Source organism: Sceloporus occidentalis, unplaced genomic scaffold (assembly GCF_023333645.1).
Source record: "Sceloporus occidentalis isolate IW3139 unplaced genomic scaffold, rSceOcc1.0.p SCAF_4, whole genome shotgun sequence".
Taxonomy (NCBI): Eukaryota; Metazoa; Chordata; class Lepidosauria; order Squamata; family Phrynosomatidae; genus Sceloporus; species Sceloporus occidentalis.
In genome coordinates, this window is record NW_028316984.1 from 166,076,810 (window position 1) to 166,104,644 (window position 27,835).

The 27,835-nt window shown below is 39.4% G+C and overlaps 2 protein-coding genes across 6 annotated transcripts in view; both read right to left on the reverse strand.

The window, feature by feature from the left end:
* Nucleotides 1–176: 176 nt before the first annotated feature.
* Nucleotides 177–11,123, reverse strand: LOC149314991 (kelch domain-containing protein 1-like). Its single transcript, XM_089522282.1, has 11 exons — nucleotides 11,043–11,123; nucleotides 9,221–9,322; nucleotides 7,808–8,033; nucleotides 7,121–7,144; nucleotides 5,943–6,065; nucleotides 5,500–5,687; nucleotides 4,983–5,182; nucleotides 3,752–3,843; nucleotides 913–967; nucleotides 505–602; nucleotides 177–409 (listed from the first exon to the last, which is right to left on the reverse strand). The coding sequence occupies exons 1-11, from the start codon at nucleotides 11,106–11,108 to the stop codon at nucleotides 177–179; spliced, it is 1,407 nt and encodes a 468-aa protein (XP_089378408.1). The 5' UTR covers nucleotides 11,109–11,123.
* Nucleotides 11,124–16,578: 5,455 nt separating this feature from the next.
* Nucleotides 16,579–27,835, reverse strand: part of TMED8 (transmembrane p24 trafficking protein family member 8) — a 31,945-nt gene continuing 20,688 nt past the window's right edge. For 2 of the 5 annotated variants that reach the window (XM_089522284.1, XM_089522285.1), the window contains one exon: nucleotides 20,194–26,809. In XM_089522284.1, the coding sequence (XP_089378410.1) occupies nucleotides 26,592–26,809 (218 nt within the window). In that variant the 3' untranslated portion in view covers nucleotides 20,194–26,591. Of the gene's footprint in view, nucleotides 16,664–18,355; nucleotides 18,833–19,761; nucleotides 20,022–20,193; nucleotides 26,810–27,835 lie in introns of those variants that run through there. The other 3 variants (XR_016281004.1, XR_016281005.1, XR_016281006.1) reach the window with 3 other exon arrangements.

A 27,835-nucleotide genomic window follows, 5' to 3' on the forward strand; every position in this document is an offset into this window, starting at 1 on the left:
AAGAGTTATGAGATTTAAAAAAAACCCTATGTAAAAGCCAACTCCAATCTGCATAACCTCTCAGTTACAAGGAATGCAAGTACCAAAGCCCTCAGAGGGGTTAATACTGTCTTGACAGTCCAAAGTCTTTCTGTTCTTCCTCCTGTTGTAGAATTTCCCCTGGTTCAGAATGGGTGCTAGGAGATTCCTTTCACCTCCTCAAGGTCTAGCTGGAGCTTACTGGTACTGTTGTAGAACTTGCCAGCACAGTCAGAACCTCCAAAGATCAGGACTGCACACAGGTTGTGCTTCCCCTGGCTCGCTTTATCCACATCCGTCAGGTGAGTGTAAGTCAAGTTGAGAAGTGTATGGCCTGCCCGGGGCACGGAGCAAAGATCTCTGTGCTTGATTCCGCTCCAAGTCAAGGTATCTGCAATGGGAGGGGGAAGGTGACAAAGTGGATGCCAGTAAATTTTTTCCACATCCTAAGGGTGCCATCCTGGAGACAGGACTACAGTAACTTACCCAGGTTGAAGGTGAATGCATCCTGGAAGGCACCTTTGGCATTGCAGCCCCCACTTATTAGCACTTTCTGATCTGACACTGGGATGGCAGCATGGAAACTGGAAGCAGAAGAGTGCAACGCGAATGTCACTATAACACAAAGCCTGAATAAAAAAATTATTTGTGCAACAGCTGTCTATAGCTAAAGTTTCACCCAGTGAACCACTTAAGGGTTGTATTTCCCCTTGGCAATTAACAGATCTTTCTAAGAACAGCACATCTAGTTTAAATGTCTACCACCAGAACAGTTCAGACCTCTCAAGTGGCATTGCCATGTCTGACAGCATCCGGAATTACTTTTCCCTGCAGTCACCAGCATTATTCAATTTTCACGCAAGAAAGCATACTGGTCCCATTAGCAACTTTTACCTGCGAGCAGAGGGTAGTCCAGACAAAAAAGGAACTGAAGCATACTCCATGCAACCTGGAGGAGGTTGGGGTTAAGAATAAATGGGAGAAATTTAAAATGTTAAGTATTTTTCACAAGTACAAAAGTTTATATAATCTGAAATACAAGGGTTTTGAGCAGATGGGGGACTGAAGCAGCAGGATGAAATGACAATAAAACATGCTCACAAGCACACATACACACAAACCAACTGATGTCATTTCATGCATCTAATGAACCAGATTCTAATCCACAAAAGATTATTGCACCAGCAGTGTGTTAGCCTTTGTCACTGAAAATCCATTATATTTTGCCAACAATAATATTTTATTTGTTATATTTGACTTGTACCTGTGAAATAATATTGTTAAAAAGACTGGATAGAAAAAAAATGTTTTGCTAGACAATGAATGCCTGGGAAACTAGCCCAATGTCACAGCTGTTGAGATAAGATCCTTAGATTCTCTGAACAAATATGCCAAGTGTTATGAGTTAATACTATATAAGGAGGGCATCATCTGGACAGGAAACCAGTTTGAACATTTCTGGTTCCTCACAACTGACTGTTATGAAAAGTGATATGTCTCACACACGTAGAAGCAGGGACAGCCCACCAGTCAATTGTCAATATGCTGGAGAGCAAGTTGTGCCTAATATCTCTGCTGCCTCAAGATGCAATAAATTGATTATCATTATTATTATTTAGATTGTACATCATATGCAGGTTTTTATCTGTATTTTGTTTGATAACTAAAGTGCCATGTAAAACATAATGGCATTATATAAATCAACAACAATAATTTAAAAGGACAAATAAGATATATACATATTAAAACAATCCACATTTAAAATTCACAATTTAAAAATCATCTGGATAAGCCTGCCAGAAGAGAGTGCTCATTAATGCTCTTTTAAATTTTCAAAGCATATTCAGCTGCTGAATCTCTCTCTCCCAGCAAGAGAGATTCCACAGTCTAAGGGTGCCTGAAGAAAAAGTCCTCTGGCTGACAGTTGCCAACCTAGTCTTGGCTGATTGGAGTAAATTTCTGCCAGAGAACCTGAGTGTACGGGGTGGATTATATGGCCAATAGACTGACAACACAATGAATCCTTAGAATGGCAGTAATTACCCATTTGTGGAAACCAGATAACAATGTGATAGATAGGTTATCCTAACATAAAGCAAATATATGTGAAGTATACTGAAAAGTATCTGAAATATATTTTGTAAGAAACTAAATTATATACATGTACCACAATCTATTTGATCAATGATAAAATGAACATAGACTATGAAATATTTTTGTTTATATATAAAGGTATTATATATAAAGATATTTGTTGTCATGTGCCTTCTAGTTGACTCCAATTTAGGACAGCCCTGTTGTTATTAATTGCCATCAAGTTGACTTCAACTTATGGCAACCCTATGGATGACAGACCTCCAAGTCTCCCTGTTACTAACAGTCCTTCTCAGGTAAAGTCGAAGGCTTTCACAGCTGGCATCCATAGTTTTTTGTGGATTTTTTGGGCTATGTGGCCATGTTCTGCAAGAATTTATTCCTGACATTTCACAAGCATCTGTAACAGGAATTTTCGGAGAATGCTGACACAGAAGTGAGTGGGGTATATATATTGTGTAACCCTTGGCTGAGAGAATAATTTACACATTAATTTGTGTGTTGGTGTGTTGTTGAATGGCAATGCCTTAGGTTGTTTATTTAATTAGTGGTCCATTGTCTGCTGGGAAACCCCGCTCACCCTGGATGGTTTTCATTTGCATTTGCTGGGTCTTGATTTTGGTGTTTTTCAGGAATGGTAGCCAAACTGTTTACTTTAAGTGCTTCTGAGGTGTTGCAGATTCAGGTCTGTGACTTACTTAATTACGTCTATCTACCTGTAATGCAATCTCCCTCTTTTCCTACTGCCTTTCATTTATGGCAACTATATCATAAGGTTCTCCTGGCATGATCATAAGAGGTTTAACCATTGCCTTCCTCTAAGTCTGAAGAGTATGACATACCTAAGATTACCTAGTAGGTTTCCAAGGCAGGCAGAGACTCAAACCCTTGTCTCCCAGACTCCTAGTCCAACATTCAAACTACTACACTGAACTGGGCTGCATATAAGGTATACCTCCAAGGAATATGTAAGAAAGCCTGTTAAACTTGCATGCCTATGTACTATGTAATAGGTAAGCCCTATTGCATACCTATTTTCTCTGTATCATGAATTCCCTGATAGTCCAAAGCTCAAGATATTCTTAAGGGGAATGCTGATGTTTTAACTAGATAAAACTGTTGTCCACAGTCATGGGAGCCCAGGTAACTAAAAAGGTAAACTGTAAGGAGCTCTACCAAAATACAAACTGACAAGCACGAAGCAAAGAATTTTCAATCTTCTACAAAATATTGGATGGAGGAATCATTTCTGTGTCTTCTTTAAGTTTCTACAATTTGACTCTTGTTTTTGCTGCAACATACTTACACAGCAACCCTTCTAGAAGGGAGCTATAGCAGCTTACTATAAAGCAAAGATGGCAAAAGATTATATTTGGTCTAGCAATAAATTCTGTAATACTGCCTGTATTCTCCATTTTCTTTCCCTTATCCAAAAGGTCATGATGCAAAGTCACTGTTCGCTTATTTTACCCAGCATTCTCCTTACACTGATCCACAGTTTCCTATCTTCTAGCAGCTTCAATCTCAGGGCTGCTTTATATCCCCAGCAGGCATGAGAATATAGTTGCCTACCAAGATAGATTACAACTCCAACCAAATCCAGTCAGCACTGAAGAAGTCAAAGAAATCCTGTTCTTACCCAGATCCAGAATGTGTATGTCATTCAGGTATGTAGACATTCTCTGGCCCCCAAATATAACCAGCTTGTTCCTCAGCAGAGTAGCTGAATGACTAGGAAACAGAAAGGAAAGTAAATAAGGATATTATAAACAGAGATAAAGATCTTTTTTAGGCCTGACAATTATGATTTTTTCCTGGCTTCATCAACCTCAGTGGCAATTTGAGTTTATACATTTTTGATGAGCATACATCCAGCTAGCAAGCCCTGTGAGGGAAAGATGCCAAGTGTCTGTCCCACTGTAACAAGGCATTGTGAAAGCTGTACCGCTCCAGTGAAAGCTTTTGGCAAACTTGTTAGTTCTGATAACATTCAAGACCCAAGATTGTAATCTGAAGGATTACAACAGAATAACTACTATGGAAGAGAGATGCTTTTGCTAGGAGAAATGCAAGTACAGTGGACCCTTGTTATATGCTGGGGTTTGGTTCCAAGATCCCCTGTGTATAACAAAATCTGTGTATGCTCAAGTCCCATTAAATATAATGACATAGCAAAATGGTATCCCTTATAAAAATGGAAAGTCAAGGTTTGATATTTGAAATTTATATTTTTTTTGGACATTTTCAAACCGTGTATGCTTGAATCCATGTATAAAAAATCCGTGTTTAAGAAGGGCCAACTGTAGTAATCACATAATTGCCTGAGTAGATGTTCAAATATTTATTTTGAGTTAAGACAAAAGGATACAAATCATCAGAAGAATATAGATTTCCTTACACCTTTAACATTATCAAGTCTCATTTAAGGAATGTATGTAGGAGTTTATAATTTGGACCAGTAAGATACAGATCCATCTTCTAAAACTAACCACAATACCTGATAATTTAAAAATAGAACAGCAACATTAGCAAGCTTCATATGGCTGGGAATGAACACCACACAAAATTCTAGAGGGGCAGAAGGAATCATAATACAGACAAAAGTGAGAAGGATTTACACAAAGCTGTCATCTCAGTATCCCTTTACACCAATGAAGGGATACAATAAGAACTGCCCAAAGTACCATTCATTAGCTACTTCCAGCTATCTAGGAAATTTAAAAAAGGAAAAGAGCAAGAGAGGGAAGGAGATAGACCTCCAGATGCAGGAAAAGGTCAAAAACATAGCACCTAAACTAGCATTATTCCCCCCCCCCCCCCAGTCACTATTCTCCCTGAGATCTGAAAGGAAAAGTGGAAAAGTGCCTCACCCAAACCTAGGCAGAGGCTTCTCCCCCTCAACAATGGGCTGATACCAAATCTCATATTCAGGGTTGAAAATGAAGAGGGCATTACTGCTGGCTCCAGTCTCCAAGGATGACATTTTAGGTAAAGTTCCTCCAAAGACAAACAGCTCTTTGTGATAGACGGTTGCACTGTGGTAGGCCAATGTTGGCACTTTTCCCTTAGCCTGAGGAAGAGATCTCCAGTTTTAATGTATTCTTGACACATTAGACTGACTTAGCAAACATGGGGTGGGGATAGTGTGTGTTTCTCCTGTCGAGGGCATCACCAAACAGGAAACCACCAATTTCTCATACTTTCCTGATAGATCTCAAATAGCACCTGCTCCAAATTTAATCCCCACTTCACCCCTCTCCCCATTACATACTTACAAAAGGAAACTGCCAAGATCCAAAGACAGAAAGAAAAATGGTTTACATACACACAGCAGCCCAAACAATTGATCTTTTTGGTGTCCAGTACTTTGCTTCTCTTGCAACTCACAGACACATGAAGCCATTTCCAAGATACAGTGTCCAGGATATAGATGCTGCTATAGCTCTTCCCCTCCCTCAAACCTCCAAAGATGTAGATACGCTTTGTGTCTGGGTCATAGGTAGCACTATGACCCCGTGAACACTGTGGCATTGAATCTTGTTGCCGCAAATCCATGGGGAACCAGAAGTCGTTATCTACAAAATCAGTAGCAGAAGATCCAAGTGAGAAATAAAATACAAAAAATATATATTAGCCACCTTCCCTACCACCTGGACTTAAATATTCTACAACACTATAGTTTGTTCCAGTCAGTCAAATTGACAGCCATGGCAGATCCTCTCTTAACTGGCACCTTCCCACCTCACTGATTCCCACTCATTTTCTCTCCTCTGCATGATTTACAGATGGACAGACACAAATACATTGTTGGAAGTATAGGAGCAGCTCACCAATTTCCAGTTTCCAGAGAGCATCTTTGGAAAATTGTTGATTAGTTCCTTCACCGCCAATCAGAACTGCAGTTTCAGGGTCACTCAGACACATGGCATGACACCATCGAGGGCTTGGACATACTATAGAGGGAAAGTAGGACATCAGTTGGTCACCTCAGTTCACCTCATTATTCAAGAGAGAGCTGACACTTTAGCATTGATTCTGGAGAACACGGTTCAAATCCCTGATTAGCCATGGAAACCCACCAGGTGATTTTGGGCAAGTAATATTCTCAGCCTCAGTGGAAGGCAAATGCAAACCTCCTCTGAACAAATTTTGGCAAGAAAGCCCCATGATAGGTTCACCTTAGGGTCATCAGAAGTCAGAAATGACTTGTAGGCACAAAATGACAGTAATTAAGGAGAATTCTTCCTTCAAAACCAGAAGTGAAATGTTGTGGGTGTTTCCACAGTAGCCATTTAGTATGCAATTGGCACAATTCATCTCACTTTTATAGGGGCATCTTAATGATAAACTCATCTAATTGTTCTTGTGTGTATTTTCTTCCTATTACTTTCCTCAGAGTTCAGGAAATTTCTTTCAGGAAAAAATATATGGTACAGTAGCATAATTTGTGCAAGAATAGGCAATCATAGTACTAACCTTCCATTTTTTCCTAGATGTAAAGTTTAGTTTAGTATGTGCAGTAACACACATTCACTATTACCTTTCCAGTCAATTTCATTTGATTTCCTATTTTGATTTTTTAATTTTGGTATTTTAATTAGCACTAATACTTTTTCAACTACATTTTTTGAAAGTACAATGTTTTCCAGGAGTGTTTTAATCAAATACTATTACGGCACTAATTTAATATGTGTCATTTCCCCAACACCTTTTGAAAAATTGTGTAAGTCTTGAAAGCATTTGAACTTAATGCCAATGTTGTATTGCAAATTAAATAATGTATTTCTAAAAATGCTGGTCAGATGTGCTGTATCTTCCATGTCTACAAAGTTAAGTCACGCTTACTACCATGGATAAAATACCTTGGAAAGTACACCAGCAAAAACACAATACTCTCAACAAGCATGAAATGCGAGTTGCAATTCTGCACATAGCTTTCAAGAAACTGAAACTGGGTAGTAGTAGGAGCCCAGAGAAAATTAATGAAATGGTCAGCACACATATTTACCTTGTAATTCTTTTACCTCCAAGTCTGTAAAGAGAACATACAGAAATTATTGTCCTGGTTCAATGGTATCTTCGTATCAGTTTTCCATTCTCAGTCATGTATTTATACCAAAAAAATGAAATGTACTACTTTCTCATAAACAGAAACTAAAGCAGTATCACTAAACTTCAGATAGATGCATTTCAGAATACAATGAGAATTAATGATTGAGAAATGGATCACACAATGCCATTTGTAGCTGAGAAATCAATCATGTGATGCCATAACTCGCCAGTAAAAGTACCACTAGCACAACTTGCTTCTGTCTTTCCACACATACACCATGTATACTACAACCCTATATGACACAATAATCACTGTTCAGGAAAGCCCCCTGACCCTCTGGTGTTAACTTTGAGGGAGAAGGCCATCAGAAGGTGCAGAAGAAAGAGGGGAACAGAAAAACTGATTCCATAATCTGCCTTTCACCTGCACAATCATCCAAATACAGCCCACCATATGCAAGGTTTTTGAAAAGTGGGCAAAATGATAGCATACATAGAATTAATTGTAACTCAGACATTCATTGGAGTATAAATACTCCACCATGTAACAGAAGGTTGCAGAATCCATCCCTTCTACTATATATAATAAACTAGACTGGCCTTCAGAAATGGGTCTCATACCTATTATTCTAGACTAATTTACCTTCAGGTTCCTGTTGTCTTTCAGGTGCAGAAAGTTCAAAGAGAGCCCTCCTAGTCTTATTTAGCTGAACTGGCTTGGATAGACAAGTTTTCTTACTGGTCTCACATTCTAGTTGAACAGCAGATATTTCTGGGACAGATAGCATTACTAGCTTTTCTCCTGGTGGAGACAGCCTCTTTTCAATCACAACTTCATTAAAAGGTTTTGCTGAAACCTGATTTGTAACCTGTTACATAGAAAACAATGCAGAATTAGACTGGAAGTTATTCAAGAAAAACTAATGACCCCAACAAAAGCAGCTCACTAAGGAATACACCCTGAGTTTTGACTGGGTTGCCCTGGATGGTTTATTCTGTTCATGGGCTTTCTAGGGGCATCTCACTCACTACTGTAGGAAGGAGATTGATGGATCTTCCTATAAAGACAATGCCTTCAGAAGACTTTTTAAAAATGAGTCGTGGAAACTGTAAATCAGAGCCACCTACAACTTCTGAGTATCTATTCTGGTTCTATGTATTTGAGCTATCCTACATGCTGGCAGGAGAGATAGAATTCTAGAAGGTATATTTCAGGTTATATGCTCTCTCACATGGAACAAACATATATCCTTACATGCAGAAAATAATTGCATTAGGCAGGAATGTTTAAATCACATTTGGCCCTAGTAGCGCAGTGGTTAAATGCCAGATGTTGTGAGTTTGATCCTGCAGGGCTCCAGGTTGACTTAGCCTTCCATCTTTTCATAGGTCAGTAAAATGAATACCCAGCTTGTTGGGGGCAATTGCTAACACATTGTAAGCCATTTAGAGAGTGCTTAGTTCACTATGAAGTGATATAGAAATGTGAAGTGCCATTGCTATTTCTGTCACATTGTTCTTGTTATGACAGAGGACCTTTTACTTGGGAGGATTAAAAAGGTATGACATCTTTCACACCATCTCATCTCTACAGACCAAAATAGCATCATCCATAATTCTACCACCTGCCTGCATAACTCAGAAGCTAGGCACTGTCCTGGTCTTGTAAAGACTTAGGCGGGTTACAGACCGCCTGTTTGGGGCAGGCTGTACCCGCCCCTTTCCCCGCTGTATTGGGGCCTCAGTGGCTAGAACGGCCTGAAAAGGGGTGTCCTTGGGGCGGGGAGGGGGAGAAAGGGGCCGCGTATAGAGGCGGCGCGGCCGTGACGTCCTGATGACGGCGGCTGTCTGGAACGGCCGCTGTCATTTTTTACGCGCAGAGCGCATATTAGGGTTAGGGAGGTGTGGAAGCACTGCACCTCCCCAACCCTAGTACGCGCTCTGCGCGTACTTTCATGGCGGTCTGTAACCCACCTTACTATAGTTTTATATGTTTGGTGCAAACAGATAAATTAAGAATTGTAATCTTAAAATAACTCTGGTTCATTAAACCTACCTCACAGAGTCCATCCAATCCCTGAATAGTATCTTCTGGAAGAACAGGTGACTGACTGGATTCTGGTGCCTGAAATGGGCGACTGGGAGTACTGTTGAGCAGCTAGGAAGGAGAAGTAGATATGAGAACAACAGTTTCAACCTTACCCAAAATGTAGTCCACAAATATGGAGGGAGGAGGTTATAGTGATCATTGTGAGTAGGGGAAGATATTGCTCTGAGGGTTGGATAGGTTAGTGGAGAGAAAAGAGTAATGCTACATCCTATTACTGTTTTCCAGGCATTCTCTGAACAAGATGTGATTGTGGTTGACTAACCTTACAACTTTTCACAAGTCTGCACTTGTTGCTGCAACATACCAGGTCATTCCATAATAAAATCTCTCTTATTCAACTCAGCCAAGCTATTGTTGTGCATAAAACATTAAACTGGCTAGTATTACTGACAACTGAGTAGGAAGACAGTGGAGTTGAGGAATTAGGCTTTTCCAGCTGTACCCTTCCAGATACTGAATTTGGCACTGAAACAGACCCAAGAGTTTCCCATATTTAATATAACCTCTTATTAATAAGTATAACCCACCCACATGCAAGGATTTATTAAAATACTGTGCAATGAGAGTTCCAAAGTTTGACATTTTCAAGTTTATGAGGATTTAAAGAGTAAAGACACTGTTGCTTAGCTAACAGTTACTTTATGAAGAAGAATGGGGGAAAAACATTCAGGTGGTGAGAGTTCTTGCCTTCAAAGAAGTTACAGACTCATGAAAGGCATTCATGAGGTTAACAAGTACTGAAGTTGACTAATAGATAGTACACATATTAAAGGAAAGTTATGATAACACCTGATAGACACAATGAGATTAATGTGGAGAATATCAAGGGAAGGTAAAGAACCTAGGTAAGATTATGAGTAAAGAGGTATCACTAGCAATATGTCTAGAGCCACACCAGATTTGGCAATAACCAGAAAAAGGAGTGTTTATTAACTCTGTCCTGAAGAAACTGTCCTTGGAACAAAAATATCTCAACAACTATAGATTGATATAGCTCCTTCCTGGGCAAGGTGCCCAAATAAGTGCTTGTCAGGCAACTCCAGTGTGAAATTAATTTTCTGGATGCATTTCATTTGGAGTTTTTGCAGTTGAAGTGTTTTGCCTGCCTTGTGGAATGACCTCTGCAGGGAAAGACACACAAGGAGTGCAATTCTTATTCTCTTTGACCTCTAAATGGCTTTCATCACTGTCAACCAAGGTATCTATCTTTTGTGGAACAGCTGTCTAGCTCAGATGTAGACGGCTCTGCACTTTGGTGGTAGTGGTCACATCTCCAAAATAGGGTGCTGGTTAGAATTTCTCTTTGACTCTGGGGTAGTAACACATCGGTAAATCAAACAGAAACAAGAACCACCAAGAGCAGAAAGCCTTCAAAAGCACAACAGTGTTTTTCAAATACAAGAAAACAGCAGCAGACTAAGATTTTAGATAAGGCAGTCAGTGGAAAACTACTCCCATCATTCATGAAAGTGACATTACAGAAATGAATACAGTAATGTAATTGAAGGGAACTGTTGTTTCCTTTTATCATTGAGCTTTTATTTCTGTTTTAATGTACTCTTAAGCTTAAATTTTATTTGTCTGAATTTTAGTTAGCTGCCTTGAGTGTCATTTTTGGCAGAAAGGCAGAATATTAGTGTATCAATCAAATAACTTTACTACTTTTTCAGGTCTGAATATATAATATAAGTTTTAGAATGACCCTACAGAAGGCCATGAGCCAGTGAGGAGCACAGAAATAAGATGTCTGGATGGGAAGAGTTCTTACCTGTTCATTAATAGTCAAGAGAAGCTTAATGGGATTGCCACTGTCTGCCTGTTTAAACGCAGCCATAAGAACATCCACCCTCCAGTCACCTTCCCACACCAAACACCTGTTCAAGCAAACACACAAACTCAAGTCACTATGGTGGGAAGTGTCAGAAATAATGTTGCGTTTCCTTCAACACTTGATAATGACCATATAGGTCTTAACTTCAAAGTCTGTCCTGACAGAAATGGACACAGAACACAAAGCTGATTGACAAGGTAACTATGACATGCAGGGAAGGGTGCAGGACTGGTTATGTAGCAACTCCAAATGATATGTTATTCTCTGATGATCTTAACTCAGATTCATTCATTCATTCATTCATTCATTCACTGTATATATACCCTGCTCTTCAGCCTTAAAGGCTCTCAAACATAATGCCCTCAGCACATGCCCCTGCTTTTAAATTGGACTTTTAAAAACCTTCACAATACATTTGGGAAACATTTAGCATGTTAGCAGCACCATAACACTGGCAGCAAATTCCATTAGATATTTCAGGTTTACCTTGCTTCAGGTCCTAGTATGCCAATCCTTTGTGGTTTGATGTCTGGATTCACTAAAATCTCCACAGTGACACTTGTCTTCTGAGAATAGTGGTTCCAGTCACCTAAACCAAAGATCACTAATTGTTTTGGCAATGGAAGTGGCAACCGAGTTTGATAACATTTCCGATGTCTTTGGCTTTGAGAGAATAGAAAGCATAGTCATCTCAATGGAGGATATTAGAGAGGTACATAGCAATGAAAAGCAAGAAGTCAGGGGGGGTACTTTAATTCCTTCCTCTCCTCAATCCAAGAAGCAAATGTTTCAAATTCTCCTCCCTTTTCTAACTGTTTTTAGAAAAATATAAGTCTTTATAAGTCTAAAGTTTGTTACCAGTTTATAAGGAACATTGGACCCAATAAAAAAGTGATCTATACAATTTGAGACAGAGTGTTTGTTTTTCAGTATGGTGTGTTCTCTCTCCTTTTCTCAAACTGATTTGAAGTTTGGTACTAGCAATCTTCCCAGGAAGGAACACAGCTGAAAGTATTTTTCTCACATACGATACTGCATAGCCTAAATGGAACAGAAACCCTGCCTGACCCAGTATGTATATTTGGTATTAAAACATCTCTCTTCTGCATTCCCTGTTTTGCCTTTTAAATTATTTTGTAAATGACCTGTTAATCTTAATATGCACTAAAATGCAATCATTTATGCTTCTACCCTTGCCTCCGTGACTGCCTATCAATATAGTAAGTGCTGTTTAATGACTTTCCCATTGCTCTAGCCTATAAGAAGAAGAATTTGATACTCCACTGAATATCACAGAAGGCTGAAACCCAGAGAGAATTTAACAGCAAAATAAAAATATTAAATTTGTTTGTTTGTTTGCTTTAAAAAGTGGCTAAGGTCAGTTTTCAACACAGTGATTCATAAACTAATGCAAGAAAAGCTATGACAGAACAGAGGAAGAGCATTCAGTAATGCAGAATTATGGTGGCTTGGGCTGAGGCTGTTCCTTGGTGGAGGAATTGTGGTTAAGCCAAGCACATACGCATCTTAATTTTCAAATGTGAAATAGTGGAGGACATACTTTATCCCATTTTGGAAGAAAGACAGGATATAAATTCAACAAACATACATTATTGACACACAGAGGCTATCAGATGACTGTAGGGAAACAGTCTATTCTGCTTTTGCACCTTTAACAACAGCTTGACATACAGCAACACTTTTCAGGTCATGTTCAAAACATTAGAAGCTGAGCTATAGTGGGGAATTGAATAGTTGTCAGTCCTAAATTGTGTACACACCCCAGTGTGAGAAAGTCACAGTTGAGCTCCGTCCCATGGGATTGTTCATGAGGATGGACAACACTTGAGTGTGTGAAAGCACTCTTACATAATTGTCTACGTGAGGATGGCATAGAAAACTACGTGTTGCCTCGCTAGCCTCATAGGCTCCTCATCCCTATCTACTCAACCATGCTTCCCACTGCGTTTTACTTCCTTGCCTGTTTTTCTCCTTGCTGCCCAGCAAAGAGGGCTGGCTCCCTGAGAGGCCTCACCTACTGAGTTGCCGAGGTGGGTCATTCAGAGACCAGAGGACGTAGAATTCAAGTCTGCCTCCTTCGGGGACAAAACCAGTACCTCGGCTGTGCTGGGCTGCAGCAGCCTCTCGCTGCCATAGGCCTCCAGGAGCCCAGCTCCATCTCCGGTGGAGAGGTCTTTGTTCACCTAAAGTTAAGAAACTGGAAGCAGAGAGCATAGCTAGGAGGACAGAAGAGGCAGGAAGGGTGCACTGAGTGCCTCAGTGTTTGGGGATGCAGCAGATAACTGGTGTTTTCTTGGTCCCCATTCCAAATGAATTGTTTTCAAATGGAAGTCTGTCACAGCTTAAGTGTATTTGACAACTTTATACTCTCCCTTACACTCATATGCATGAAAGCAGGCTTTAGCTGTAAATGAGGGACAGGCACCCTGTACTTGCTCAGAAACATTCTTTATAGCCTCACAAGCTCCTCGTCCCTATTTGAAGCAGCATCAGGTGTGGCCAACTTGGAAAAATCATTTACTGCAGATGAGTGGTTTAGCACCAAGCCAAACTAAAAACCTCCTGGGCTAGAAACTGGAGGAAACCTCACTTGCCTTTTTTGTTCTCTCTCTCTCTCTAAATGATGCTTATAGAACAGCAAGTCTGAAATCTGAAGTAAGCTTAAAGAATTCCAAAATCTTCAGTAGTGGTGGGGTGAGAATTTTTTGCAATCAAAATACTTGGTAAAAATCAATTATTTGTGGAAATGGTCCATCATTCCAAGGCTGGAGTCCTACATGTACTTACCCAGGAGCAAACTCAATGTGTTTTACTTCTGAGTAACAAGATGTGTGTAGGATTGTGCTGCTGTAAGAAATCTGTTGCTTAAGGGTGGGGCTAACTGAGCAATTTTGTCTATTCAGAAACCAGCCCCCTTGAATTTAATGGGATTTATACCTAATTGTGTGTAGAACAGCAAAAGAAATAAAGAAAAAGCATGCCTGCTTAAGTATCCAGAAGGGAAGGCTTTAGTCCCTACTGTAGGTCTATTGGGTTTACCACTTAAGTGTCTGTAGATCATGAACCAGTTCTCATTAAAAAGAGAAATTATCAAACTAATTTTTAGGCTGCAGTCCTGCATACTCCTCCATGTAAACTCCATTGAATCCATGGATAGGATTAAATTGTTGATATAGGAGGAGACAAGTCACACAGTTTTTTGTGGGAGATTACATGTGTTGTTTGAATAATCTGGAAATTCTTCATTTTTAAAAAATAGTATCTTAGAGGAGAAGTTGTTTTTCAATTCTAACTCAGGTAGAAGAAACACTACCGCTGATATAACTGTATATCAAACACTTTAGTGCTTTCAGAGATGAATGGGATTGATCAAATGTTTAAAATCTATTTAGTGGGTTTCTTTCAATAATTTTAGAGAAATTGGGAAATAGTGTATGCATTTCTGCACACTAAGGAAATGAGGATGAATAATTTGTGCTATAAAAACATGCAGTTATGCCAGTAAACTATGTTAAATGTTTGTTGTTAAATGCTGTTAGACTTATGGTGACCATTTGAATGAAAGACCTCCAGCTCACCTTGTTATCTGCTCTGCTCAGGTCTTGCAAACTCAGGGCCATGGCTTCCTTGGTTTGAGTCTATCCACCTGTAATGTGGTCTTCCTCTTTTCCTACTGCTTTCCATCTTGCCAAGTATAATTTCCTTTTCTAATGAGTCATGTCTTCTCTAAGCACAAAAATAGGCAGAAGGTCAGTTTCTAGTAAATGAATTTAATAAAAGGAGCTCTGGTGGCGCAGTGGTTAAATGCCTGTACTGCAGCCATTCACTCAAAACCACAAGGTTCGAGACCAGCAAGTTCAAGACCAGCAAAAGGGCCCAAGCTCGACTCAGGCTTGCATCCTTCCGAGGTTGCTAAAATGAGTACCCAGACTGTTGGGGGCAAATTAGCTTACTTGCTAATTAGCTTACTTGCTGTTCACCGCTATGATCTTTGGAATAGCAGTATATAAATAAAAAACAACAACAATATTAATTTTAAAAGTCATTTATAATTTTAGTGCCATGCTAAACCCTCAAATAAGTTAGGTAGGTAGTTTCTCAGATGTTAGGAAAGTACTCGTGATTTTCAGCTATCAAAAGTATCAAACTTTACATGGATTGAAGACCTTCCTGACACTAAAGCTGTTTGACAGTGGAATAGGCTGCCTCAGAGTGTGATGGAGTCTCCTTCTTTGGAGGTTTTTAAACAGAGGCTGGATGGTCCATCTGTCTGGAGTGCTTTGTATATTCCTGCATGGCAGGGGGTTGGACTGGATGGCCCTTGGGGTCTCTGAACTCTGTGATTCTATTAATCTATTGTGCTCACTCTGTCGGAGTAAAGATATCACCACTGATCTCCTGGTGTGCCTGCCATCATGGAAAATACAGTGGACCCTTGTTATACCCTGGTGTTTGGTTCCAAGATCCCCTGCGTATAACAAAATCTGTGCATGCTCAAGTCCCATTCAATATAATGGCAAAGCAAAATGGTGTCCCTTATAAAGAATGGAAAACCAAGGTTTGATATTTTACATTTATACTTTTTTTGAACATTTTCAAACCGTGGATGCTTGAATCTATGTATAAAAATCCAAGAAGGGCCAACTGTATTGTATTTACATCCATTAGTGGTCTTTCACTTTCTCTTCTTTGCTTTGCCATAGCCCCACATTCACATCAGAGTGTTTATATGCAGGTGTGAAGATGCACATTTTCCACCTTGAGTTGGACTATCCCGGCTTCTTTTTGCTCCATTTTTTAGTCATGTATAAGAAGGGCCAACTGTAAATCCATCATTGGACTAAGGGGGACATACGTCTGACAGCCAAACTAGATTTGAGTTAAAACATCCACTTGCTTGTTCAGATTTAATAGGCATAGTTTCATCAGTACAAACCTAATAGTGGTGGACACCTTCACCAGCTTCAGGAGAAAACTGACTCATCTCTTCCATTAATGTTGAAAGTAACAACAAGAAGGGGAAGGCAGAAGAAGAAAAAGAAGGAGGAGGAGGAGGAGGATGAAAGAAGATGTTGGCAACTGTGTATGTCCAGAATACGAAGAAAAGAAGGAAAGCCCAAAATATGTGCAGCTTACTTTTTTGTTGGATCAACCTTCAAAGACTGGCTTTGTATGTTTGTTTTATATGTTGAATGTGATGTGATGTTATTTTAACTAATAAAATTTATTTTTAAAAAAAGAAAGTAACAAGTCCACTACTGGTTTTACTATATGCATCTGAGGAAGTAGACTGAAAATTCATGCTGCCAACATCTTTATTTCAGTTCAAAGGTCTACAAGATCTCTCTACATACTGGTTTTAAGAACATTCTCATTTTTGATGAAAATAAGGTTCTCAGGAACATGATTCCAAGTACCACTTTGTTTTTGTTTATTTAACTTTTATGCCACAGTAACAACATTCTTCATCTTCAGTGCTGAGTGTTTTGTGTACATCAAGTAGTAACAATGCCGAATGAACCCATTTCAGTTCCAGTCTGTAACATAACAAAGGGTGCAAAGTCAAAGGAGAGTGAACACTTCTGCAAGGCACTGTATGAAATCTTTAAAATGACCTTCAGCAAAACTTGATGTGGTATCCATTTGCATCTTCTTTAATCGGACATGGCTAGTAGCTTTTACCATGCCAAGCAAAGATGGCATTAGAGAGCTATGATTAGCAGGATGGTCCTAAAGACCTCTGATACAATGAAAAGAGAAATTGCAAGTAGACCACATGAGAAGTGCTTTCATACTCTTTTTGAATAGCACCATTACTAACACTTGCTATAGACTTTACACTTGCTGCCATTATATGCTTTAAGGCTAACAACTTATGGTTCATTCCCTGGCATATGGAAAAACAGTAGGCAGACATCTCCTACAGGCATCCCCCATATCGTTGCAGCAAATTAATATTTGTATAATTTTTTTAAAGAATTCTCCATGACTCAAAAGTATAGCAGTCCTTTCTGGGAGATGTATGAAATGTGATACTAAATACACAATTGCAATTTCCACACCTCATACTACTAAGTAAACTTAGAAACTATAGATTCATCATAGGTCAACTTCCCTACTAAGGTTTCTTGTTGTTAACTGCCCTTGAATCGATCCCCTGCTTTTGGTGACTCTGCGGATCTGATATCTCCCAAGACACTCTATCATCCCCTGCTGGGCTTAGCTCCTGTTAATTCAGGCCTGTGACCTTCATGATTGAGTCTAGACATCTGGCATGTGCCTTCCTCTCTTTCTACTACCTTCTACTTTTCCCAGCATTATTGTCTTTTCCAGAGAGTCATGCCTTCTCATGATGTGGCCAAAGTACTATAGTCTCAGTTTTATCATCTTGGCTTCCAAAGATAGTTTAGGCTTGATCTGTTCAAGGACCCATTTATATCTCTTCTTGGCTGTCCATAGTATCTCCAGCACTCTTTCTGTAGGAAAGGGTTCCCCTAGCAATACAGGTATAACTCAGTTAATGAAGCAGATCTGTTTCTGGGCATTATTTTTAACAGAAAAGTTGGTACCATAGTATCCCCAGCACTCTTCACCAGCACCACAACTCAAATGAGTTAATTTTCTTCTTATCTGCTTTCTTCACTGTCCAGGTAGCTCTAATGCAAAGGTAGGCAGACTGTGTCCCCTCAGCTTAATTTTAAAAGCCCCTTGCAAGTTCAGAGTGATGGAAGCAGCTTTCTGTTCTCCTCTAACACCGCACTGGATGGAGAAGGGGATGATCCAATCCATGCCAGCATGCAAAGAAATGGAGCTCTCAACTCCCACCCTCCAAATGTTACCTGCCTCTGATCTGATCACTAATTCTCACAAACCGATCCAGAACAAACTCTGTGGTGATCAACCCACCTTTCTAGAGTAAGGTTATGAACATATTATCATGAGATGGAGTACATAATTTAGGAGGTTTCTTCAATGAGTAAAAAATAAGACAGGTGAAATTAATGAGCCATGAGATAGAAGGCAGAACTAGAGAACCCCACATGGCCAATTAAAAAGATTTATGGGGATTGTAGGAAAGGGTTCTCCTACCAATACAGGTATAACTCAATTAAGGAAGTAGATCTATTTCTGGGCATTATTTTTAACAGAAAAGTTGGTACCAGAGGCAGAAATAGTATGGAATGAATAGAAATAGTTTCCCACTCCACAAAAGAGAGTACCTCAACATGTTCCAGCAGACTTTTTAATCAAAATTAACAATATTCACATGTGAAATAAAACAATTTAGTTAAGTAAAGCTTGCATAAGCAAACAAAAATATTTTGAACCTTCTAGAGAAACTTGAAAGCTTCTTCCAAAATGCATCAAGGGATGACTTTTATATTCAGCAGCTACACTTTCCTTTAGCAGCCAAGGTTATATCTTATGCTTTTTATAACAGGCTTAGGGCAACTGTTGAGGTAGGCTTATCTGGCCTCTTCTTTTCTGTTTTGCTCTTCCCACATGTTCAGTAAGGGATTCTAGAAGCAGTTGCTCTTTACCTTGACTATTGTATGGAGAGACACCACAGCAGGAGTCGCTAGAGTACTCCTTCTTTCCCAGATGAATCTTTATTTCTTGTTTAATACAGACATACTGCTGCAACAAAACACCAAAGATCTGTGCTCTTCCAGTCTTCCTTCACCTTCCTCCGACTGCTGATGCTCCTAAAAAAATTAGTAAAGAGTCCAGTAACATCTTAAAGCAGGAATGGACAACTGAAGTGAGTCTGGGGACCAATTTTTTTTGCCCCAGAAGTCACACAAATGGCCATAAATGCTCCCACCAAAGCCAAAAATAGTAAAAATTCTCTTTTGATTTTGAGAAATCGTTGAATAATGTGGGAGAGGGGAGAACAATTTATTTAAAAGCCAACCTGCCTGCAAATTTCTGGGAACAGTAATTCACCCCCTTATGGCTATAAAAAGGGTGGTCTGGGGAGTCTGAAAGAGTCAACAGCCATAAAAACAGCCATATGGAGCCTTTACCCATAACTGCCTTAAAGACTACATTGGCCTGTTACAGACAGCCAAAATAAAGCTGCTTCGAGTCACATTGGAGGTATGGTGTTTCAATGATGCATGCATCCTAAGAGTCCAGAAGTCGCACCAAAGCCACACTCCAGCCCTAAGGACTGGAAGGTGGCTTTGGTGCAGCTTCTGGACTCTTAGGATGCATGCATCATTGAGACACCATACCTCCACTGTGACTTGAAGCAGCTTTATTTTGGCTGTCTGTAACAGGCCATAGTTTTATTTCACATAATCTTTCATGGGCTATGGCCCTCTTTGTGAGATGTAAAAGACTCTTAATGTACAGGACTGCCGTCCATGAAAACATGTCAGACTATGTGATAACACTAGGCTCTTACTGGGTTTTTTACCCAAATATTGAAATTGACACGAAACACCACTCTGTTCCATTTTCAATTATGCCATTTGCACACTTGAATGTATGAAGTGAAGTTGGAACAAGTGTGAAGTACTCCAACATCAGGTTTTCTTTCTGAAGAGTTTTTATCAGGCACTCTTACTTCATAATTAGAGTTGTCATTTCAAGTAAGAGACATAAAAGGACACAACCCTCAAGCTAAATGGAGCTATAAACGGGAACCACGACTGAGGTCTGTTTCAGCATTTTTATCTTAGACAGCCTTATAGCTGAAGAAACAAACTTCTGTTCCTCTTCAAGGCATGTTGCCTCACTGTGTGTGGCACACACTACTACAGCAAAAACAGGAAGGAAAAGGCCCCACAGCATGTTCTTGCCCCACTCTCTCAAGTTCCATTGCATGTTATATTTAGCTCCTTGCTAGCAATTCATTTGAACTGTAATTCAGTTCTACTGTGTCATTTCCTGGAGTAGGATGAAAAAGATGAACAGAATATGCATTACTACCATTCCTTTAGAGATGTTCTGAAATACACAATATTAGAAGCTGTACTTAAAAGCCATAGAAGTCCCCAGGAAATTGCCAAGGAACAATAAGGACTTTTTTTTTTACCAAAATAAAGCAAAAACAAAGGACTTCAGCTATATGGTGGAAAATGTTTAATGAGTATTTTTAAAAAATCAAACACATTGTCACAAAACACATACTTGACACAGTGTAACAGACATTACATTCTGTTTCAACAGCATACACACTAGAAAGAATGCATGTAGCCAGTACCAAAACGTAACAAATACCATTTCAGTTTAAAAGGGAAAAAACGCATGGAAAAATACAAGCAGCATATTTGTGTATAAAATTACAGATTAAGAGGAGAAGGAATTGTACCATATGGACCACCACAAACCAAACCTCATAGGCTGCAGAAAAAGAGCACCAGATTGGCATTCTGACTGGTATTGCATAATGCAGTCTAATCCTACACATCACATTCTATAAAAATTTTGCATCTCTCAAGCTGGGTTTAGCCATTATCTTCTAGAACCCAGAAAAGCTTTATTGGTTTACAACTCGCAGAATATCCCAGACAACATGTCCATTGGCCATTTGAGATCAGAAGTAGTGGGAGTTGCAGTCAAAGAATAATACCTTTGACTCCTTGTCCATTACTATACCCACAAATGTTTAATGACACATGAGTAAACACCTAGCTGATGCTGCCAACTACATGTTCAAAATGCTGGACGTGAATTATGCAGAATTATTCAGGCTTGAATGTTCAAAGAGAAAACAAAACTAACTCTAAAAGTATCTGTCAGTGCATTCTAGTGGTGTCCTAGTGAAAGATTACTCCATAGATGGCATATCAGCCAAAATCTTCTGTATATAGCTATGTACATTTTTTACTACATTTGTGTTTCTTGAATAGAAGTCTCCTATTCTGAATGACAAATTGGTCTTAAAATTTGAAAGAATTCAAAAACAGTCTGAAGGGATCACAGTTCAGTGGTAAAGATAATCAAATCCTGTCATCTAATTAAAGGATGTTAGTTGCAATGTTGGGGATAACCTTTTCTTGATACCTGTCATGGTTCAGATGCCAATATTCAGATGAGACTGTACTGGGCCACACTGATGAACTCTAAATAAGGTAGCTACATCAAAAACTGATTTAAAAATTGTGTCCATATGGCACTGGGCAATAGTATTTAAGAATTCCCATCACGCTCTTCAGATTGCAGCCAGAATGTTGTATGCCATTGTTCTCACATAGCAGTTTTATACCTTACACAATCCTTTAGTCAGAAATAAAAACTGCTTCCTCCAAAATAAAGATACTTGGGGCTGAAACAGACCGGCACACTACAGCCCCGATCCGGCTTTCTTCTGGCACAAAAAGAAGCGGTAAAATGCCGCTCCTTTTTGCACCAGAAAAAGGCACCCTTTTCGCTGCTGCTGCGGCTTTTTGGCACTCCTCTGGCATGCAGTGTCTAAATGCCGCACCACCATAGTGCCGGAAAGCTGCCACTGTGTAAACAGCCAGGCTGCTTCATGGCAGCTTTCTGACGGCTTGGGAACATGTGTTGTGTATATGCCATGCCCCCAAGGCACCAGGAAGCTGGCGTATTTTGCCGGTCTGTTCCAGCCCTTAGATATGCATCCATGAACGTTCTGACACATCAACATAAATTGAGCCAAGGATGTGGATCATTCCCCAGAGTTGTTTCTTTGAACAGTGTCACAGTTTAACATTTTTCAGGGGTTCTCTTACATCATCAGATTTCTTGGGTCAAAGAACTAGGCAAGGGTGTAACTGATCTCTGTTCAAGATCAGGAATTTTCAAAGTTTTGTCTTAATTTCTTCTTATGGAAGTGGAGTATTCCGAAGCTGCACTTCTTTTGCCAATGCCTCTGCCCGCTCCCAAAACACATTCATCTTGCTTTCTAGGATTTACTGTTATCAACTGGCCAGTGGACAACAAACCAGAGGGGGGGAAACAACCACTTAGGATCACAGCATGCTTTAAGATCAGATAGAATGTTTGTCCAACTGATTTCCCCAAAATAGTCATCACCACAAGACAAAGCATAAGCTTTTGCAGAGTTAGTCTACATCCACAGATGCATGGAGTGAACTAGTGCATCTGAGGAAGGAGACTAAGGAGTGAAACAGATGAATGACTAAGAGCGGCCTCTTGCTGTTCCAGCCACAATCAGTCCCCAATCGGCCTGGGACCGTGACAACCAGAACTGTTTTTTTACAACTCCTTTTGCTGGCAGCTTTGGGCCACCTTAGGCAACCTCAGTGCAACTTCCAGCCACTCTAGGGGCATGCATCATCTGCATGCCACACCACCAAAGCAGTTGAAAGCTGCTCCTTTTGGCCCATCTGCTTTGGGCCTAAGTCTATGAAATCGTATGCTACTATGTCTTTTGCTCAGTTAATCACAAAGATGCTACAAGATCCCTTTACATTCTGATATTTGAACTGTATACTGAAAGGCTGTGTCTTTGAATTCTGTCCACAAGATAAACAATGCACAAGTTCTACACCTGCATGGATTTCTATCTTGGAGTCACAGTGCTGAGTGGTAGAGAATGAACAACTAAAAGTGTACATTGCCTCCTCATCCAAACAAAATAGTCAGAAGTCTTATGTTCCTATCACTCTAATGAACTGTGCTAAAATGGCTCTGCAGGAAAGGGGTAACAGGAATATGCTTTGAAGGCACAAGACCGTGGAATGCTAGGAGACCTACAATACAATCTTCTACATTTCTGTTTAGACATAAAAGCCACTGAGCTCAATGGTACTTACTCCCAGGTACATTAGCACAGGATTGAAGACTTTGGTTTATATCACATAGTTCTTTGTTAATTAGTTTCCTGGCACACTTAAGCAGTTTAATTAAATGGTCAAGGCAATTTTAATTTTCTCCAAGTAGTATTAAGGGATCCTTAGAACAGATCACACACGCACACATGGTTATATCTATCTAGTATCCTTCTTTGTAGTACAAAAGAGAAAGAGTACAGAAACCTGACTAAATGGAATTTGACTGCAGCAATAAATAGAAGAAATAAATATACTAACAACATTCATTTATGAGGTTTTTATAAGTGGAAGAAGCAAAAGAAGGCAAAACTATATGGTGAAGAGCCACAAAATAAGAAAACCTTTTTGAAGAGCTAACTAGATTGGATGCTAGACATGAATGTCTCCTCCCCATCTTTTAATTGCTATATAGTTTTCATTCTAACCTATTTGTGCTAATTCTGTACTGCACTATGAAAGTTACTGAATTAGCCAATTGCTTTGTATCAGTCACAGAGAACAAGGGGAGCAAGTGTCAAAGTGCATAAAATATAAAGGTACTCATATAATTATTTTTATTTTAGAAAATATCTATCCTACATGTCAACCATTTTGAAACCACAGCTGACCTCTCTGAAATTGTATTTCTTCCCCATATACAACAATGCACATAAAAATAATGAAAAATAACTGTGGCCACTTCCAAACTAGGATGTATGCTTGTCCTAGATGTTGCCCTCAGAATGAGTGGCAGAGGCCTCCATGGATTTTCAGTCTGTGAACCAAGAAACTTATGAAGATTTATATTGCTTGCAATAATTTAAGGTGTGAACAGAGGCTAACCTTTGGGACATGGCGATTTGGTGCCATCTCTATGGCTGAGCAAGTCTCAATCCAGCCAGCATTTGGATAGGATATTTTGGATAGTATCTGGATAGGATATACAGTATACGTCAGTGCCCCCCACAAGTCTGAAAACCTTTGAGAAGGAGAAGGATGTGATCATGCAGGTTTTATGGAGTTTACTCTCAAGCAGTCCTTAGCAGCAAGACCAGCATTACTCTTAAAAAAAACAACAGCCACTTCCCAATACTATCCTTTGTTTCAAAATCAACTGCTGCCAGCCAGGAAGAAGACCCTGTTTCCTATATTTTGGGACAGCACATGTAATACAGTTCCATATTACTTGGCAAAAAGAAAGAAAGAAAACAAAAGAAAGGAGGGGAAAAAAAGAAGTCCTTAAGCAATTAAGCACACACAAACGTAGCTAAAACATGCATGCCTAATATACAGACTTTTTTCCTATGTCCCCTATTCAAGCAGAACCTTAAATAAGATAAGTAGCCATCATTTCCAATTCGTAAGAAAGCAGTGCCCTTGTGGACTCATAGACAATGGGCTATGTACATACTGTATAGGGTAGAAAATAAATAGATTCAGCTTTCAATGGAAAATACTTCAAATAATAAATAATTATGGTTTAAATACATATTCAGGGAATAGGTTGTTAAAAGGCTGTCTGGGGATTATTCAAAAAGGAGACAGAGGGGGTGGCTTTTTGAGATAGCTTTCAAGAATCAGCTCCTAGCCAGCTCATTTATGAAGAAAGAAATATATGTGCTATGCTTTAAGCCAAAGAGTTTTCAGTTATATTGGTACTAGAATGCTACCATTTTTCATCCCAAACCAATGAAAGTTGTTCCTTTTTTCCATGTTATCGGCCCACAACAAGCTGATCATTTATTTATTCCCCGATCACATGCTGAGGAAAAATAAATTGTGTTGAAACTAAGCAACATAACCCACTCTTTTAAAATTAGCAGGGGCCCTTGTTTATTTCTCCTTTTCATTGCTTGAAAGACTTAGGCTTTCACTCCTTGAAGCTTTTATCTGTTAAAGTTGTGTTAATTGCAAACAATAGTCTTTCCCTGCCCTGTTTACTTTTCTAGCTATGTAATTTGCTTCACTTGGGAAAGAACATATGCCAAAGAATCATTAAGCGTTACTGAAAGGTGAAGTCTTTGGCTTTACATGTCTTTCACTAAACCTTATCAACAAACACTTTCCCTAGAAAATCCATGATAAATATGAGTGTCTGCTGTAATCAAGTAAAGAATCATGCAAACACATTAGACAAAATATCACAAACATTTTGAAAAGCATATCCAAATTTGCATCTGAAATCTTTGTATATGTTTATAAGTTCTCTGCTGCAGAGACAACCTAACCTACACACATACACTCTATAAGACCTGAGCTGTGAATGATAGATCATGCAATTGCCAAACTCTGATATGTACAGGTAATTGTGCTACTTACACTGTATTAAATATTGGCAATAGCATCTCAACGTTGAATAACTCCACAGGCTTATGTGGAAAGAGGATCTTTTGCTGACTACTGATAGACCTGAGATCTTCAACTATGGATGTCAAAAATAAGGCTCAGGGCCATTGGGGGAACCATACCATATCACAATCTGCACAAATTACAGAATTATTATCAGGACTAAGAATTCAAATCCCAAAATAGAGCAGAAAAGGGGCTAATGTGCTAGTCAATGATTGCAAACTGTCACTTCCTGTTCTGCCTGGGGTGCGGCAGGATGGGATGGGGACTGGGAACAGATACATATGCATATTACAGTCTTTTTCTGTTTGGAAATTCATACTGGTGAGAGGCCAAGGTGCAGCATGGTAAACATGAGGAAACACTACAACTATATAATCATATCCAGACTATAGATTTATTAGAAAAGAAGAGCAGCAGAGAACAGATTGCTTCAATTTTAGTGACTAGATGGGGTGATGCAATTTTTAAAAAATTACAAAAAATATCACATTCAGTGGAAATAAAAACTTGTCACTCATGGGCATCCACTTATTGAAGGATTTTGTACTTTTCTGGTCAATTTGGCAACCTTATTTAAAGCTGCTCTAAATTCATGCAAAAAGCCAATCAACAGAGTAGTTCACTGTGCCTTAAAAGGTGTGCAGGAGCAGAAGAGCAAGGTTGGTGACAGCTTTTTTTCAATTATTCTCCAAAAAAAGAACACTCTGGTTTATCTTTCCTTCTCCCATAGTTCTTTTACTCCCTTATTTAGAGAGAATACATGATGCCTGGACTCTCAGATCAACTCTGGGAACTGATCTATGTCAAGCTGTGAAATCCAAACATTTCAAAAATTGAAAACCAGCTGCACCTAGCACTGAACATTCCAGTGTTGCTGGAGACAGAAGAAAGAAGGCACACTTCCAGTGGCCTATTTACATTCTATTTCACAAGATTCTTAGGGACCAAGTAAATGACAGTGCATCACATTACAGTAACAGCACAGTTCTAGACTCAGTTCTACAGGCTGCTTTGGCAGTTGAGCAAAGTGAATTTTTGCAGCAAGTATATTAGAAGGTGGTAATATGGTTATCTAAAAAGTAAAAGGCATATTTCAACCTCAGTTCATACAAGTGCAATAGAAAGGAAAAGCAGAGACTTGAACCTCATGTCCAGTGACTTGCTTTGCTGCAGCTAAAATTCCAGCATGGTGTCTGCATAAAACAAAGTGGAGCTGCCAGAGATTGCTTCCACTACATTAGTGAAGCATAGTAGAAAGAAGTCATCTCCACATACATAGAAATGCATACAAGATTTAGCTGACAACTGGTACCTCTCATCACAGACCTTGCTTCAGTGATTCATGTCCCACCCACTCCAACCTCATTTAGCTGGTGTAATAGACATGGAAGAAGAGAATCTTGTTGCGTAGGAGGGAGTACGAATTATCAAATTTGAGCAAGTAGATGCCTTCGCCTGGATAATCATGGCTGCCTACTTGCACTTCCTGGTGGCTATCTCTTCGGTAGACTGGCATGATCTCTCCATAACGGCTTCTCAAATAGCTTTTGGAGCCCCTTTCCACATCACCAACAGGAATAGGTCCTGAGAAGAAAAATGCACAACGTGGTTATCAGGTAAAGCAGCCAAGAGAAGGTATACAAAGACTTGGAATCAGGGTGAGAATGACTGACCATGAAAGTCTACATGAAAAAGACTTAAGGCCACATACTGGACACTTGCGCTCAAGATATTCCTGTTAACAATGCAGTTGAAGTTCTACATCTCTCAAAAAGTATCTTGCTGAAGTTCAACACCCCAGTCCTTTTTGTATGACAGCAATTGCCTCTAAAACAAGAAGAGTATCATGTAGCCCTGTGCATGCTCAAAAGATAGCTAATCCCACTGATCCCAGTAGGATTCATTTCTCTGGAAATACCCCCAGGTTTGCATATTGCATATGGTTGCCAGTGATCAGAATTTGAAGGTTCTGAACAGCTACTTATAACTTTCCTTGACTAGAGAGAGAATAATTAAGCAAGTATTTATAATTTATAATGGGACATTTTAAACAGAGCATACAGCTGCTGCTAAAATTCCAGCATGGTGTTTGCTTAGAGAGACAATGTGTAGTGGTTTGAGTGTTGGACTACAACTCTGGAGATCAGAGTTCAAATCATCACTTGCCATGTAATCCTGCTAGGTGACCTTAGGCAAGTCATACTCTCTCAACCAAAAAGGGAGGCAAAACAAACCCCTCTATGAATAATCCCTGTGCTAGGTTCCTCTTAGCCACCATAAATCAGCAACAGCTTGAAGGCACACAACAACCATATAACTTTAGTCATTTTATTGCTGGGGGGGGGGGGGATCTAGAAAACAATGTGTAATTGGATCTTAACAGCATGCTTATTAATCATTAATCTTAAGGCTTAGTCCAAGCAAAGGAAGCAATAACACAGTAAGCCATTCCATGTTAGTCCCAAATCTATGGAATTGGCTCCCTAATTAAGTGCAATCCTTGCTGGTTTATAGAAAGAAATGTAAAATCATTATTTGAGAAGCCTTGTCAAGTGTTTCTAACCAGACTGTTGATGTTTTATTACCAGTTTTGTTTTATTAACTTTTTAA